The 17691-nt window shown below is 34.4% G+C and overlaps 2 protein-coding genes across 6 annotated transcripts in view; both read right to left on the bottom strand.

The window, feature by feature from the left end:
• LOC109439475 (fibrous sheath-interacting protein 2) overlaps positions 1 to 4482 on the bottom strand; it is a 40067-nt gene extending 35585 nt beyond the window's left edge. For all 5 annotated transcript variants that reach the window (XM_074321463.1, XM_074321459.1, XM_074321461.1 and 2 more), the window contains exon 1: positions 4129 to 4482. In XM_074321463.1, coding sequence (XP_074177564.1) covers positions 4129 to 4191 — 63 coding nt within the window. In that variant the 5' untranslated portion in view covers positions 4192 to 4482. The remainder of the gene's footprint in view (positions 1 to 4128) is intronic.
• Positions 4483 to 4914: 432 nt separating this feature from the next.
• Positions 4915 to 12557, bottom strand: LOC141569262 (fibrous sheath-interacting protein 2-like). Its single transcript, XM_074321785.1, has 2 exons — positions 8158 to 12557; positions 4915 to 5421 (listed from the first exon to the last, which is right to left on the bottom strand). The coding sequence occupies exons 1-2, from the start codon at positions 12517 to 12519 to the stop codon at positions 4915 to 4917; spliced, it is 4869 nt and encodes a 1622-aa protein (XP_074177886.1). The 5' UTR covers positions 12520 to 12557.
• Between the last annotated feature and the right edge of the window lie 5134 nt (positions 12558 to 17691).

The following is a 17691-nucleotide window of genomic DNA, read 5'->3' as shown; positions in this document are numbered from 1 at the left end:
TAGACACTTAGGTTGTTTCCATATCTTAACTATTGTAAATAATGCCGAATGAATATAGGGGTGCATACGAGTATATCTTTTTGAATTAGTGTTTTCATATTCTTCAGATATATACCCAGAAGTGGAATAGCTGGATCATGTGGTAGTTCTATTCTTAATAATTTGAGAAACCATATTGTTTTCCATAGTGGCAGCTCTGATTTACAGTCCCATCAACAGGTACAGGGGTTCCCTTTTTTCCACATCCTCTCCAACACTTATTTCCTATCTTTTGATAATAGCTATTCTAACAGGTATGTGGCTTTGATTTGCATTACTCTAATAATTAGTGATCGCAACATCTTTTCATGTGCCTGTTGGCCATCTGTACATCTTCTTTGGGAAAATGTTTATCCCGATCCTCAGCTCATTTTTAAAATTGGGTTGTTTGCTTTTGTTTTTGAGTTGTATGGGTTCTTTATATATTTTTGGATATTAAACCCTCATCAAATGTATGATTTGCAAATAACTTCTTCCATTCAATAGGTTGTCTTTTTCTTCTAGTGATGGTTTCCTTCACTGTGAAGAAGCTTTCTAGTTTGATATAGAAAACTTTCTAGTTTACTTTTTGCTATTTGTTTACTTTTGCTTTTATTTTTATTTTGTTTCCCTTGTGTTTGGAGTCAGAGCTACAAAAATATTAAGACCAATATCAAGGTGCTTGCTGCCTGTTTTCTTTCTTTTTTTTTTTTAAGTTATGGACGAGTGGTGTTTTTTTTGTTTTTTTGTTTTTACTTTTAAAATTTATTGGGGAGACAATTGTTAGTAAAATTACATAGATTTCAGGTGTACAATTCTGTATTGCATCATCTATAAATTGCCTGTTTTCTTCTAGGAATTTTATTGTTTCAGGTCTTGCATTCAAGTCTTTAATCCATTTCATATTAATTTTGTGTATGGTGAAAGATAGTGGTCTAGTTTCATTCTTTTGCATGTGGCTGCCCAATTTTCCCAGCAGCTTTTACTGAAGAGACTGTCCTTTCCCCTGTATAAGTCTTGGCCTCTTTGTCATAAATTTATTGCTCACACATGTGGGTTTATTTCTGTGCTCTCAATTCTGTTCTGTTGGTCTTTGCATCTGTTTTTGTGCCAATGCCATACTGTTTCAATTACTATTACTTTGTAGTATAGCTTAAAATCAGGGAGCATGATACCTCTACCTTTGTTCTTTCTCAAGACTGCTTTGGCCATTTGGATCTTTTGTGGTTCCATGCAAATTTTAAAATAACTTGTTACAGTTTTGTGAAATATGTCATTGGAATTTTGGTAAGGATTGCACTGAATCCATAGATTACTTTGGGTGGTGTTGACATTTTAACAATATGAATTCTTCCAATTCATGAGCACAGAATACTTTCCATTTTTTTGTGTCTTCAATTTCTTTGAATAGCATGTTATAATTTTCATTGCATAGGTCTTTCATCTCCTTGGTTAAATTTATTCTTAGAATATTTTGTACTTCTGAATACATGGGCTTGCTTACTTCATTTCTCTGACAGTTGTTATTAGTGTATAGAAATTCCACAGATTTCTGTATATTGTAATTTTTTATCCTGTGACTTTACTGAATTCATTTATTCTAACAGTTTTTTGTTGTTGTTGTTTGTTTTTTGCTGGAGTCTAGTGTTTTTTGCATGTAGTATCATACCAACTGCAAATAGTGACACTTTTACATCTTCCTTTCTAATTTGGGTGCGTTTTATTTCTTTTTATTGCCTAATTGTTATGGCTAGTACTTCCAATAAATACTATGTTGAATAAATGAGGCCAGTGGGCATCCTTGTCTTATTCCTGTTCTTTGAGGAAAAGCTTTCAGCTTGACACTGTTAACTATGATGTTTGCTGTGGGTTTGTCCTCTATGGCCTTTATTTTGTTCCCTCTATACCCATTTTGTTGAGAATTATCATAATACATGGATGTTGCACTATTGCAGATGCTTTTTCTGCATCAGTTGAATAATCACATGAGCTTAGATTACCCTTCACTATGTTCATGTGATGTATCATGTTGATTTGCAGATGTTGAACCTTCCTTGTCTCACTGAAATAAATCCCACTTGATTGTGATGTATAATCCTTTCCAAGTATTGTTGAATTTAGTATGCTAATATTTTGTTGAGGATTTTTACATCTACATTTATCCAGGATATTGGCCTGTAACTTACTTTTTTATGGTATATTGTCTGGTTTTGGTATCAGGGTGATTCTGACCTTGAAAAATGTGTTTGGAAGCATTTCCTGCTCTTCAGTTCTTTTGGGAAGATTTTGAAAAGGATAAGTATTAATTACTTCTTGAATTTTTGAAAGCATTAACCAGTGAGGTCATCTGGTCCTGGACTTTTATTTTCTTGGGAGGTTTTGATTACTGATTCAATCTTTTTACTAATAATTGATCTATTCAGGTTTTCTATTTTTCCATGATTTAGTGTTACAAGGTTGTATGTTTCTAGTTATTTATCCATTTCTTCCAAGTTGTTCAATTTGTTGGTGTATAATATCTGTAGTAGTTTCTTGTGATGCTTTATATTTCTGTGGTATCATTTGTAACTTCTCTTTCATTTCTGATTTTATTTGAGACCTTTTTTTCTTGGTTAGTCTAGCTAAAGTTTGTCAATTTTATCTTTTCAAAGAATAAGCTCTTAGTTTCACTGGCCTTTTCTATTGCCTTTTTAGTTTTTATTTCATTTATTTCTGCTCTGATCTTTATCATTTCCTTCCTTCTACTAACTTCTGGCTTCATTTGTTCTTTTTCTAGTTAATGTAGGTGTAAATTTAGATTGAGATTTTTCTCCTTTCTTGAGGTAGGTCTGTGTTGCTATGAACTTCCTTCTTAGTACTGCTTTTGGTACATGCCATAAATTTTGGTATGTTGTATTTCTGTTTTCATTTGTTTCAAGGTATTTTTTTTTGCCCCTTTGATTTTCTTGATGAGCCATTGGTTGTTTAATCATCACGTTTTTGTGTGTGTTTTTTTCTAGTTTTTCCTTGTTAATTCATTTCTAGTTTCGTACATTTGTGGTCAGAAAAGATGATTGATATGATTTCAATCTTCTTGAATTTATTGAGACTTGTTTCATGGCCTAACATGTGATTTGTCCTGGAGAATGTACCTTGTGCACTTGGGGAGAATGCGTATTTTGTTGCTTTTGGATTGATATTCTCTATCACGTATCTATCTATCTATCTACCTATCCATCTGTCATCTAGCTATCTATCTATTATCTATCTCTCTACCTATCTATCTATCATCTATCTATCATCTATCTATCTATCTATCTATCTGTCTGTCTGTCTGTCTGTCTGTCTGTCTAGTTCACCTGTGATGACTTAGTGATGATGAACTTTAGCTTTTGCTTTTCTGGAAAACTCTTGATTGCTCCGTCAGTTCTGAATGATAACCTTAGCAGATCAGATAGAAAATTCTTGGTTGGAAATTTTTTCTTTTTAGCACTTGGAATATGTTTTGATATTACCTTCTGCTCCGTAAAGTTTCTGCTAATAAATCTGCTATCCTTATGGGGTTTTCCTTCTGTGTATTAAGTTGTTTTTCTTTTGCTGCTTTTGAGATTCTCTTTTTATCTTCATTTATCATTTTAATCATAATGTGTCTTCATATGTTTCTCTTTGGATTCATCTTATTTGGTCTTCCTAGACCTGGATGTCTATTTTCTTTCCCAGATTAGGGAAGTTTTCAGCCATTATTTCTTCAAATATTTTTTATTTTAAACCCAGACAATCTGATTTGTATGTATCTCTTTACTTCCTCCTACCTTGTCCCACTTTCTGGTCACAAAAGGGCTGGAATATATTAAGATATATATATAAATAATGGGCTTTCATTTCTCTTACATAGTTTCTCATTGGGCTCTAAATAATATAGGTCTCTTATTTGCTTTCCCTCAGTTGAGTTTTATGGTTTTTCTGTTAATTATTTTTCTTATCCTATAAATATTACCAGGTTTAGGAGAAGACTGGAACCATTTTAGTATTCTGTTCTTCCTAATTAAGGTACATTTTTGGACAGAATTTCTGAAGATCTCTATTCTTTCCATAGGTACCTAATCATTGACAGTCATGTTTCTCACTCACCTTATGTGATAGCCTTTTCTCCCAAGAGTCTGTTACAGGTGTGATTGTTGAACAGGTGGCCATGTCAAGCTCAGCAACCGCTTTTTAACTTCTTTCTCCTTAGGTTCTTTTATATGATTTGAAGTTGCTTCTATACTTTCAATAATTGTACTGGATGTGGTCTGACAGCATTTGCTTAGTGACAAAAACTTTTTCAGACTCTTTGTGCTTGTTGTTGGCTTGGGAGAAACATCTGTGTTTTCTATTGGCTTTGTGGTTGCTTTCACTTGATCTGTCAAGCATTCTGGTACAACCTCTCCTAGAACAACTTCATCTTCCTCAAACATTAGTCCTTCGTCTATGTTACTTTGTGATTCTTCTTATTTGGTCTTCCTAGACCTGGATGTCTATTTTCTTTCCCAGATTAGGGAAGTTTTCAGCCATTATTTCTTCAAATATTTTTTATTTTAAACCCAGACAATCTGATTTGTATGTATCTCTTTACTTCCTCCTACCTTGTCCCACTTTCTGGTCACAAAAGGGCTGGAATATATTAAGATATATATATAAATAATGGGCTTTCATTTCTCTTACATAGTTTCTCATTGGGCTCTAAATAATATAGGTCTCTTATTTGCTTTCCCTCAGTTGAGTTTTATGGTTTTTCTGTTAATTATTTTTCTTATCCTATAAATATTACCAGGTTTAGGAGAAGACTGGAACCATTTTAGTATTCTGTTCTTCCTAATTAAGGTACATTTTTGGACAGAATTTCTGAAGATCTCTATTCTTTCCATAGGTACCTAATCATTGACAGTCATGTTTCTCACTCACCTTATGTGATAGCCTTTTCTCCCAAGAGTCTGTTACAGGTGTGATTGTTGAACAGGTGGCCATGTCAAGCTCAGCAACCGCTTTTTTAACTTCTTTCTCCTTAGGTTCTTTTATATGATTTGAAGTTGCTTCTATACTTTCAATAATTGTACTGGATGTGGTCTGACAGCATTTGCTTAGTGACAAAAACTTTTTCAGACTCTTTGTGCTTGTTGTTGGCTTGGGAGAAACATCTGTGTTTTCTATTGGCTTTGTGGTTGCTTTCACTTGATCTGTCAAGCATTCTGGTACAACCTCTCCTAGAACAACTTCATCTTCCTCAAACATTAGTCCTTCGTCTATGTTACTTTGTGATTCTTCTTCAATATCGTGAGCTACTAATCGGATGATAAGATCTTTTTTGCTCTGAACATCTTTTAAAAGCTCCACCTTCATGATGTCAGGTTTTCTTACATTCTGAAATGAATTTCTGCAAACAACCTGGAATTGAAGGTACGATGAATGTTAAAAACAAATGCCTCAATTACTTTTCCTATGGTTATTTTAATATATATCTATGTTAATGTGATTTGTAGTTTTAATTTAAGTATTACCTCCCTATGCAATTTACTTGTATATTAGCAATATTTTAAGAAGAAAAAGAAACAAATGAAAATTATAAGAAATATTTGGTGTCTCATAATTTTCATTTGTTTCTTTTCCTTCTTAAAATATTGCTAACATACAAGTAAATCGCATAGGAAGGTAATATCCACCCAATAAACTGTAATTTAAAAACAAAGAAATATTTGGTGTCTATCATTTCTTTTACACTATTTTACATAGTAATTCACCATAACTTACTTCAAAGTATAGAAGATCTAACATGGGCCTTTTCTTTCCTAAACTTTATAGTTTGTTGCATCAGAATTTACTTCTTTTTCCCATTTACTTCTAAAGTTTTGTGACAGAAGTAAACAAAATAATTTATTTTTTTCTGAAATTCTAGATAATGAATCATAGAGAAACCTATTTTTTTCATTAAAAAATCAAGCTATCATCTAATCTTGATTTTTAAAGGATGAATAACCAAAATTGTGAAGTTCTTTGACTCTTTAATCACTATCCTTCCATTCCTGATCCATTGGACATATTTTTCAAAAAAACTCTTCAAAACATAAATCTTCACTTTTTTCCCTCACATACCTAATCAAATTTCACTTTCCATTTTCAATTTCTAAAGACAGATCAAAGAAAACTATAACTAAATAACAATTTCCCCACTTTTGTAGTTGTTGATGATGCCACAGTACCTCCAAATTAATTTGATTTAATAAGCATAGACCTCAACATGCCTTTTAAATATTGAAAGCCAGTTTCCAGATAATGGTACCCTAATAGAATATTTTTTGTGGAAACAAAATATAGAAACTGCCTCTTTAAAACATTAAAATACAATCGGTTTTGATTTTCTTTGATTTTTTGATGCATGGTTTAGAAAATCCAAAGCCATTCTTTATGGCTTTGGAATGTTTTATTAAGTGTGGTTTTAATAGTGTATATGCTTAGTGTATTGGGAATTTTCTGTACCTCAAAATGAAAAATAAACCCCTGAGGTGGAGTGAACAAGTATCTGGGTTCTCTGATCTAACCTACTACTGTTTTGTCTCTTCTCTGTCCCTATGCTGGAGAAAGACAACATTGGTACCCAATTTGGTAAAAAGCACATGTCTTAACAGAGTTCTTCCTCTGTGTCTGCTTCTTTGTTTTTGTTTGTTTGTTTGTTTTTGTATGGCTTTTCTTCCTCTTAAGAGAACAGGGGTAATTGTTTGGTTTAAATGTTACCTTCCTGCTTTTTGTGGTCTATAAACGACTTAAAGAAAGAGAGCTAGTAACTAACAGTAAGATTTGTGACAGATAATTCTACAGGTAATTAAAAACTGATTTTGAGTAATTTTTTCTATAGTCTGTTCACAGAAACTTTATTCCCAGGGGATTACTTATATATGAATGAAGACTACCAAGCAATATGTTAATGCAATGATGAGAATGCATATGGAAGAGGAAATTTTTGAGCTGGAAAAGGACTGGACCGTCAACATTTTGGACAAAGGATATGAAATTATGCCTCATGCCATTATAATCGCAGTATTTGGGTATGAAAGCATAAGCACTGATGAACATATCCACCAGCCCTGAGGCTTAGTTCAGTGGGCTGTAGGACAGTGCATGAGAAAATTCACTTCCAATCTATGCTCTAGGGAGAATGGCCCTAGTTTTCTCATTGTCCAGGCCACAGATTATATAACCCTATACACACACTTAGTCCTCTTAGGAGTGAACACCATCGGTACAAAGGGCTTTGGTAAAAGTCAAAATGTGTAGTGGATCAGCATAATTTCATTGTCCAGACAGTTCTTTTGTCCTCAGTTGTGTAGTTTCCTTATAACAAGGACATCATTTTGGCATTTTAAATTCCCCATTAGTTTAATATATTTAGGGCCTGAAAGCTGCAGGGCAGAGCTAGTTCTATAGAAAGAGGAAATGGGTTCATAAAAATGGCAGTATTAGGGCTGCTGGATCTAGACCAAAGATAGAACAGGAAAGGAACAGGGTACTTCTTGCGAGTATAGAATAAACTTCTTGTGAGTATAGAATAGAGTATAGAGAAAGGCTAATATTAAGTGAAATAATAAGAAGTATAATCTAAGGGTTTGTAGTCTAATGTCTCTTGATAAATGTTGCTAAAAGTAGAAAGAGGACTACTGGTGTGTAGCCTTAAGTTTATGAAATTAAAACTGCTTTAAGTAATTTTTTAAATTTTATGTATCCTGATATTCTAATTGGACCTTCAGATATTCACAACAAAGAACTGTAGGAACTGGAGGAAATTGTGTTTCTTCTGAATTTTCAAATGAAGATTATAGTTTCAGTCAGCCTTGTTTAACTGTTAAGTCTGTGTCCCTGTATTCCCATTCTACTAAAACAAACAAACAAACAAACAGTTTAAACTGATTGTCTTAGGAACACTAGCCTGAGACCTCTAGAATGAGCCACAGCGCTAATATGGCAAGTCCTAGTAAATCGTATGACTATATGATGAACCAGGTAATTCTCCTATTGGGATGAGCAATAGCAACAAAAAATTAATTCCAAAATACTTATTTGAAGAAGAGAATCACAGAACAAGTATGTCTCATGATTCACCTGTGTTTCTGCCGCTGGTTTTGCACTTACCTCTAAGGGTTTTACATCTAGTCGTCCCATCGTATTCAACGATGTCCGTCTTTCTTTCTTCATCTTTCCTACATTAGATGTGTCTGATGAGGAGTAACTTTTCCCACTTATTGACGCTCTTCTCACTTCTGCGATGCTGTGTCCAGTTTTTCTTAAACACTCCATCTTAAGTTCCTCAAGAGGTTGAGTTTTTATAGAAATCACTGCTAAATGTTCTGAAATAATGTCTGGGTCTACTTTGATTGGCTCATTCCCAACATGTGGAACTATTTTAATTGGCATTTCTCCAACTAAATCTTGATCTGACTCTTCTTTCTCTCTGTCAGGGATCATTTGAACAGCATGCTCTTGTGCCTTTTGAACAATTCTATCAAGGTCTAGATCTCTAAAGAGATCAACATTTGAATACTTTGAGTCATCTGTATCTAACGGAAAACTTGAAACTCCATTAATAATTAAACTAGCCACTTTTTTAGGGAAGACTCTATTTGTACCTTTTATATCATAATAAAGGTCTTCATGGGTTCCTGATTGTTGCAGTACATTACTATAAACAGAATCAATAACCTGAGAAATCATTTCTATACTTTCTGGATTTAAAAACTGTTCTTCGGGATCAGTAGCAACAAGACTAATATTACTTTTGCATATTTCAGCTGTCACAGATTTTGTCAGTTGAGATGCAATTTTATTTAACTCAGGTTTTGGTAAGCTTTTTCCATCTTTGCTTGAGGCATTTGGTAACTGTACTAGTTTAGCCAAGAACAAGGCCAATGCTTCCTCCAAAAATATGGCATCTAACATAGAATGTTTTTTGGATGAAAACTTTTTCGGGGGCTTAAATTCATCAACAATTTTGACCACTTTTTCTATAATTTTGACAGCTTCCAGAACTAATTCTGAACTTGATACTTCTTCCTCTACTTGAGGTTTAAATTCAGAATTGGAAAGTTCCTTCACCATTAAAAAACCTATTATATCAGAGAGGACATTGCTCTTACCCATTAAATCTTTGAATATACAAGTATGTGAGCCAGAGTGCTTTAAAACACTGGTGTAAACAGAATTAACTACTTTATCAATGCTTTCATTATCCGCTAAAGTTATAGCAGTCAATTTCTTGGCTGGCGGTATCAGTTTAATTTTACTTCTGGAGATAAATTCTTGTATTGAATTTAATATTTTTGAGGTTATTTTTTGCATTTCAGTTTCTAGAGAATTGGTTCTTTCTTTATCCACTTTTGCAAACATAGATAAAAGCTTTGATAAAAATTTCACAGCAGTTTCTTCTATTATGTTATAAGGCAGTAGATGGGCACGTGATGGTTGAGGCTGGGGAGCACTGATAGTTTGGATAACATCTTTAAGAATATTTTCAACAACACTGTCAACTTCTGCACACTGATGTGGAGTTAGCTCTCCAGAAAAATAGTTCTGTAACTGATTGCCAGCCACCTCTCGGAGAACTAAGTCCACTATGGTTTTTGAAACGATTACACATCCGCTGGCTACACAATTTTGTATAACCTCTTGTGTTCCAAACTGTGAAAAGAGATTATTATAAATAGAATGAGCCACTAATTGAATAATTTCACCATCATTGGGATGTAAGCATTCCACATACTGAATAATCAAATCTTTATTTTTGGAGAGCTCTGTTGTGACTGTACTTAATAACTTCATTTGAAGGAAATCCAGCTCTGTGAGCCACTTACCTTCAGCTGTTTCTGCTTTGTTTTTGGATAATGTTGAGAAAATTTTGGATAAAAGAGCAGAAATCACATTCTCTAAAAACTCATGAGGCAGCATAATAGTATATGGTGATGATGTTTGACATTCTTTGCTGGCTGCTTGAGCCACCTTTTGGACCTTTATAACAACATCCTTAGATTCCAGAGGCAAACATGCTGAAGCTGGAACCTCATCAGAAAATAGCAAATTAAGCTGATGTTGAAAAATTTCATTTATCACTGCACTAGTTAGTCTTCTTGCTAAATTTTCCCCATTACTCTTGATGTTCTTAAAAATGGAGTCTTGAGATCTATATTCCTTCAAAATATTGCATAGAGAGGAGTGAACAACTTTGTTAACCAATGTTTTATCGATTGCTGGTATTTTATCTAAGAAAGGTATATTATTTAGAGAAGGTTTTTTAGTCACTTTATGCATATGTGGCATTTTATCCACAGTTATTTTCTTAATGCTAGGGGATGCTTCATCTGTAGTTGATTCTTTATGCTTGGGAGGTATGTTAGGAATTGATGACTCTTTATCTACAGATGGAAAAAACTGATTTTCCTTATCTGGCCTAAATACCTTAATTTGAGCCTTTGAAAACTCCTTTAACAGTGAATCAGTAAGTTTCATAGCTGTGTCATAGAGTTCAGCTTGATTTTTGTCATCACTTACATTTTGGTATATATCATATGTTTGTGTTTTTGGTGAGGTAGAGAAGATTAATTTGTTAACCATTTCAGTGATAACATCTTCTAAAAATTTAGCAGGAAAAATTCCAGGTTTACTTTTTGGTGGGTAATGAGGATGGTACGGTTTACTAGGTTCAGTTTTAATCCCCTTAGCTTTAACTTTCTCTGTCTCTCGTTTTTCCTCTCTTTCTCTCTGTTTCTCTCTTTTATTCTCTCGCTCTCTCTCTCTTTCTTTTTCTGTCTCTTTTTCTTCTTTCTTCTCTTTGGCAGGGAGATTTTTGTTAATTGAGAGGGATGGATACTTTGTTGTAACAGACTTTGCAAAATCCTTACCAACCTCTTGAATTACATGATATGCTGTATCACTTGAGGGACTTTGGAGATTTGAATAAGCTGATGATTCTTGAGAATAACCTAAGATATTGTCATAAATATTTTCAGTGATATTTTGAACATGTTCATAATCTGGGTATTGTTCATTTATATCTACTAGAGGTGGAGGTTCTTTTCTCTCCTCAATGTTTGGCTTTTGAGTTACTCTTTTCTCAGTTTTCTCTGTTGTGGTCCCTGTATTTCTCACTTTGGATGTCAAAAAGGATAATTGAATGGGATTGTCTTCTTTTTTAAATGAATTTTCTCTTGTTTTGTCAATCTTCTCCTCATTGTTTATTTCAAAGTCTGGTCCAGGTATTTCTTCTTCATCTTCTGCATTATCAGTAGCTACTGGAATTTGTGTGTGTAACTCAGACTTTAACCCCCCATCATAAAACTCAGACTTTAATCCCCCATCATAAAACGCAACTTTGCTTCTTGGATATGCAGGCTTTGTGGGTGGTTTGCTAATTCTTTTGTATTCAAAACAAGTCTTTTCTTTTGTAAACCAATCCTCAGGATTCTGTTTTTGTGATTTTGCTTTTTCTTCTTTAAAAGATGAATCAAGCACATTTTCCACAATTTTGTCTATTTGTTCATTATCATCTTCAGAATAAAGAACCATGCCAGGAACATTAATAGGTGGAAATGGTTTTCTAGACCTAGAACCACTGGGTAACCTATTGCCAGTTATTCTGTACTTTCCTTCAGGGTCAGAAGAATTACTCAGTCTAGAGCGTCTACATTTTTTACCATCTGCCTTCAATGAGTCCTGGTGCAGCTGAGTGAAGATATCGAGTAGCTGAAGGAGCACTACTGTTTCCTCAGAGGCAGTCAGCCTCTCACTGTTAAGTTCAGTTTGTATGTACCCTAGTGTAGCACTGATTGCTTCCTCTATATAGCCAACCAGAGAGGACTGTGAACAAATATTTGATACTAAGTTTTGTAGTTCTTTAAAAGTTAAATTGGCTTCATCAGTTTCAAGACTACATTTCTTTTTGTCAGCTTTTTTAAGGAACGTACATGTTTGGTTTGTCATATGTTGCTGATAGGAAAGTTTAGTTGGATCTCCGAGATGAGGAAGTTCATCTTGCTTACAACGTGCAAGAGTCATAAACTGTTGTAAGATGGCATGGACCATATCCTCTGTAATATCACACATGGGTTTCATAGGGTAAGGCCGTGGAGCCTCTAAACGTTTTCCATTTGGTGGAGTGAGATATTCTCCACTGGGTGTTAAGCTTGGTTTTATGTCAACTGACAAATCTTCTGGTAAAAACATCTCAAAACATTTTTTCTCAACTGCAGACTGCAGCTTCTCAAGCATATTTTCCACAATCTCTGAAGCAACTGAGGAGATATCAGCATTAGAGAGCACGCCTGTTTTTTCAGGCTCGCTTTGATCAACAAACACTTCAGCAGTAACAGAAGAGATACATGGAATGGCCCGTGTTAAGTCAGACGTTATTTCTTCAAAAATTCTTTCTAAAATTAATTCAGTTTGTGCTTTTAAGTGACATTTAAAATTAACAAAAATATTCTTTAAATTCTTTATTTCACTCATGGCTTTTGCTTTTTGATCAGAAAATTCTACACTCTGTAAGCCATTCCCTGGCACAGGGATGAGCCTATGATCTGTATATACGGAAATGACTACAGCTAATTTTTAAGAATTATTTGATAGGCAATAAAATAATTAATGCACTGCAGAGATTGAATGGCTTTGTATCCAACAAAAGAGTATCTGTACAAACTGTCTTACGGAGGCTGAGAAAAGATGATGCAGTGAAGGAACCATTTAGTTTAGATAGAAAATAAGGGCTAAGCTAGAACCGGGTCTTAAAGAGTCAGGAGCTGAGCAAGAGTGGGGAAGTTGGAAAATTCCTCATTTTGAGCTGGAAATAAATTTGGATGACCATTTCCTTAGTGGTTAATGATATTGTCACAGATTAAACTGGAACAAGAGTTGACACTGAATGCATCTGTAAAATTCTATATACCGCTCCTTACTTACTGAAAATCTTTTTGGGGCTCGCAAAAATCCTTATGCCTGTAATAAACTAGTAGTCTGTTTTTCAATTGGTACTCTTGAGACATAAAGGCTGTAGACAATAACTGGCAGCAAAGCCTGCAAGGCTGGTATGTAGGTAGCAGGGTACACAATAGGATTCTTGTAATGGGCTGTTCACATCCCAAACGTTGTCTTATGTTTGCATGACATTATTCATGTTTTGGGCCAACATACAAAAAAAATTAACACTTATGTAGCATACTGTCTCCTGACACATTTGAGAGTGTTTGGGGGCACCCCAGGAAAAGTTGTTTTATTGTGCTCTAATCGCCAAATCTCCTAAAGATACTGTCTCACTTATTGCACAATTGCACAACATATTACGTATGTATAATACTTGTCTTATATAATCACATGCTTAATCAAATATTTTAAAAATAAAACCTAAGTTTTAACAGAGACGACACTTGTTCTAATCTACTATAACACATATAAACTAAGACATTCAATATATATTACTTTTCTTATACTCAGATAATAAGTGACAGACCTACATTGTTATTCTCTGGCTAGGTGCAAGAAACTGTTTCCAATCTTGATATGTGAAAAAGATATTCCTAAAGTTTTCTACATAGTGAAATATGGTATATAGAACCTAGTTTTCACTTGCTTTCCATTATAAAATTAAACTGGGAAATACTCTCTTGAATCAAAGCTTTTGTATTTGCTACATATTCTATGAATTGAGCAGATGTCCACGTGAAAAAGTACGTCAGAATATGTGTTGTCCTCCAATCCCTTTCTCTTTCCTGGCTGGTCTGACTACATCCAAATTTGGGACTTACAACTATGCCCTCTTATCTATCTGTTCCAAGTCTCAGCTCATAGGTGACCAGGTACCTTTTTATGTGACCTTTTTGGGTGACCAGGTCCCTTCCTATGAAAATGGCTAGGGACAGCCCTAGGCATTTCAGCTCACCAACCAAGTCTGCAAAGCTGTATCACTTAATGGCTTCCCGTGACACAAAGGGTTTGTGGTAATCTCATGCTGTTCTTATGATGGCGAGGCCCCGAATACCTCCTCCTCCTTCTGTCCCCATAAGACCCCTTCCTGACAGGCCAACATTATCTTTTGATTAGAACTTTAGACCACTGAGAAATCTAAGAATGAAGTTAAACATTAAAAAAGAAAAAAAAAAAAAAGGCGGGGAGCAAAGAGAGAGGGACTGACTAATATAAATAGATGATTACTCATTATTTGTTTCAGAGATTTTTTTTTCTATTATTACACATTAGAAAGCATCTTTAATATGCTGCTTTGTGCTGGTTTTTATGATACATACTTTTTTTTGCAAGCAATTTTGTAGAAGATTCTGTTGTCTGTAAAGTCAAGAAAGGTTGATTATTTAGTTATTATTTAGGATCAAGAATTTATGTAATTTTTCCAAAATTTCTGATCTTTGACTATCTTTTCTCTATATAGTTGAGAGTTTTTCTACAGAAATTCAAAAGGAAGAATTGACTTTATTTTTGTTCAATCCCGCCGACACCGCCCATTTCTCTTCCTCCTTCTGTACTGACCCACATACTTTATACTCAAAGGAGGAGAATTGTAGCTAATGCATAAAATATTTATCTATCTGAAAATTCTATTGACCAACCTTATTTATGCCTGCTTTGTGGGTCTCTGAGGAAAGACAGAATTGGAGGAGAGTGTGGGCTAGTCTTTTCTGTCTTCCAAAAGACATGAGGTAGCAAGGCATCTGACTGGAGATTTCTGATAATCCTTCACTTACTTCAAATTCCATAGACCCACCCACATTCTCATCAAAAAGTAGGAAGGGAATATGTGGAGGATTATTCAATAACTATGGTTAAAAACATAGGTTTCTAGCCATATTCAATTTCAATTGATATGTAGCCCTATTCTATCATGTGTTCTATTTAGAATTATCATCACAACTAATAATATAAAAACATAGTTTTCTGAATTGTAACAAATAAAAGAAAAATTCAAGAATGAAAATTATAGATAACAAAACAAATAGTGAGATATGATCTAAGACTGTAGTTCTGGTTTATTTTCACATGTTTCAGACATATGATAATTACTTTTCATATATTTCCACATAAGCACTTTGTTTATCTTCTTCCTGTGTTCTTAAAAGAAAATTGACTCTTTCATTGTTTTAGGCCTGTACTTTACATTATGAAATTTGATTTTCCCAAACCCTAAAATTATGACAAATGTCAAGGCTGAGAATTATATCCTTCATCTTGGCAGAAAAAGAAAACCTCACTGGTTTCAGCTCAGAAATTGGGCTTGATAGCAACAGTCCGTAATTAGATTAGTATCTTTTCGCAATATGGAACCTGGAGCATGACAACTGATGTCGGTGACATGTTCACGATCTTTGACTCATTTATTTTTTTCAGTATATGGTTTCTTAGGTTAACCCAAGCATAGTTTTCTTCTTTCAGATCCTGCAAACTATCTCCCATATTCATTTTTCTATTTTCTTCACATTATACTGTAGGCCCCAAATTGAACTCAAGGAGTCAGTCCACTGTATTGATGGAAACCTGTCCCCAACAGGCTTTCTGCCCCAAAGACATGCCTATAGATCCAAACAAAGAGCAAAGACATAAGAATAAAATTAACCAAATGACTGAGAAAGCTTCAATGAAGACCACTAAAAAACAACTGTAATAAACAGATAAAGAATGTCAGTAGAAATGACAGAGTAAGGAGTTCTGAAAAATTTACTCCTCCATAAAAGTAATGGGTAAACTGGAAAAAAAATTGTTTTTCATAATTTTATAGCAAATGTTTTCATAATAATTTTTTATAGTTTCAGAACTCTGAAAATTAACTACAGGCCTTCAGCATTCCAGAAAAGCATTTATTCAAGAAAAATGGCTGATCTAGGTATGAGCAGTGAGTTTTGTGTTGTTTTGGACTTTCAGTATTTCCAAACCCTTTCTCCAGCAACACGGTGTCCTTGAAAAACAACACCTCACCATCCCAGGAGCATATCAGTATATTGGGGTGGCTGCCTAATATCTAGAAGCTACGATAGTAGGTTCTCATTACATGTTTGATAAATAAATTCCCATTTAAAGTGTTTTGGACCAGGATTATTCTTTAGTTGAACATAATGTCTTCTGCAGGTGACTACTAGATTTCTAAAACTGGTTCCTAGTTTCTTGCCTTTGAAATTTTTTTATATATTGCTGCCACAGTTACCCATCATATATGCTAACTGGACCATAACATCCATCTCCAAACCATGTCAGTAAATGACAATTTATTAGTCACCCAGTAAATAAATTTTGAATTTCTATTTTTTTAAATTTATAGGGGTGACAATTGTTCGTAAACTTACATAGTTTTCACTTGTACAATTCTGTATTACATCATCTATAAATCACATTCTGTGTTCACCCAGAGTCAGTTCTCCTTCCATCACCATACATTTGACCCCTTTACCCTCATCTCCCACTACCCACCCACCTTACCCTCTGGTAACAACTAAACTATTGTCTGTGTCTATGAGTTTTTGTTTCTCACTTGTTTGTCTTGTTCTTTTGTTGTTTTAAGTTTATACACCAAATATCAGTGAAATCATATGATTCTCTGCTTTTTCTGTCTGACTTATTTCACTTAGCATTATACTCTCAAGATCCTTCCATGTTGTCACAAATGTTCCTATGTCATCTTTTCTTACTGCTGAATATATTCCATTGTGTATATATATCACAACTTCTTTATCCATTCATATATCGAAGGACATTTTGGTTGTTTCCATGTCTTCGCCACCGTAAACAAAGCTGTAATGAACATTGGAGCACACATGTCTTTATGTATAAATGTTTTCAGATTTTTTGGGTAGATACCCAGGAGAGGGACTGCTGGGTCATATGGTAATTCAATTCGTAATTTTTTGAGGAACCTCCACAATGCCTTCCATAACGGCTGCACCAGTCTGCATTCCCACCAACAGTGTATGAGGGTTCCTTTTTCTCCACAGCCTCTCCAACACTTGTTACTATTTGTCTTGTTGATGATAGCCATTCTGACTGGGGTGAGGTGATATCTCATTATGGTTTTTATTTGCATTTCTCTGATGATTAGTGATGTTGAGCATTTTTTCATATGTCTATTTGCCATTTGTATGTCCTCTTTGGAGAAATGTCTCTTCAGGTCGTCTGCCCATTTTTCAATTGGGTTGTTTGTTTTTTTGTTGTTGAGTTTCATGAGTTCCTTGTATATTTTGGATATTAGAACCTTATCGGAGACATTGTTTGCAAAAATCTTCTCCCATTCAGTTGATTGCCTCTTTATTGTGTCGGTGGTTTCTTTTGCTGTGCAGAAGCTTTTAAGTTTCATATAGTCCCATTCGTTTATTTCAGCTTTCACTTCCATTGCCTTTGGAGTCAAATTAATAAAATGCTCTTTGAACCCAAGGTCCATAAATTTAGTACCATTGTTTTCTTCTATGCAGTTTATTGTGTCAGGTCTTATGCTTAAGTCTTTGATCCATTTTGAATTAATTTTGGTACATGGTGACAAATAGCAGTCCAGTTTCATTCTTTTGCACGTGGCTATCCAATTCTCCCAGCACCATTTACTGAAGAGGCTGTCTTTCCCCCATTGTATGTTTTTAGCATCTTTGTCAAAAATTATCTGTCCATATTTGTGTGGTTTTATTTCTGGGTTCTCAA

The sequence above is a fragment of the Rhinolophus sinicus genome, linkage group LG16 (genome assembly GCF_036562045.2).
Source record: "Rhinolophus sinicus isolate RSC01 linkage group LG16, ASM3656204v1, whole genome shotgun sequence".
NCBI lineage: Eukaryota > Metazoa > Chordata > Mammalia > Chiroptera > Rhinolophidae > Rhinolophus > Rhinolophus sinicus.
The sequence above is the reverse complement of the archived record's forward strand: the minus strand, read 5'-3'. Positions and strand labels throughout refer to the sequence as shown.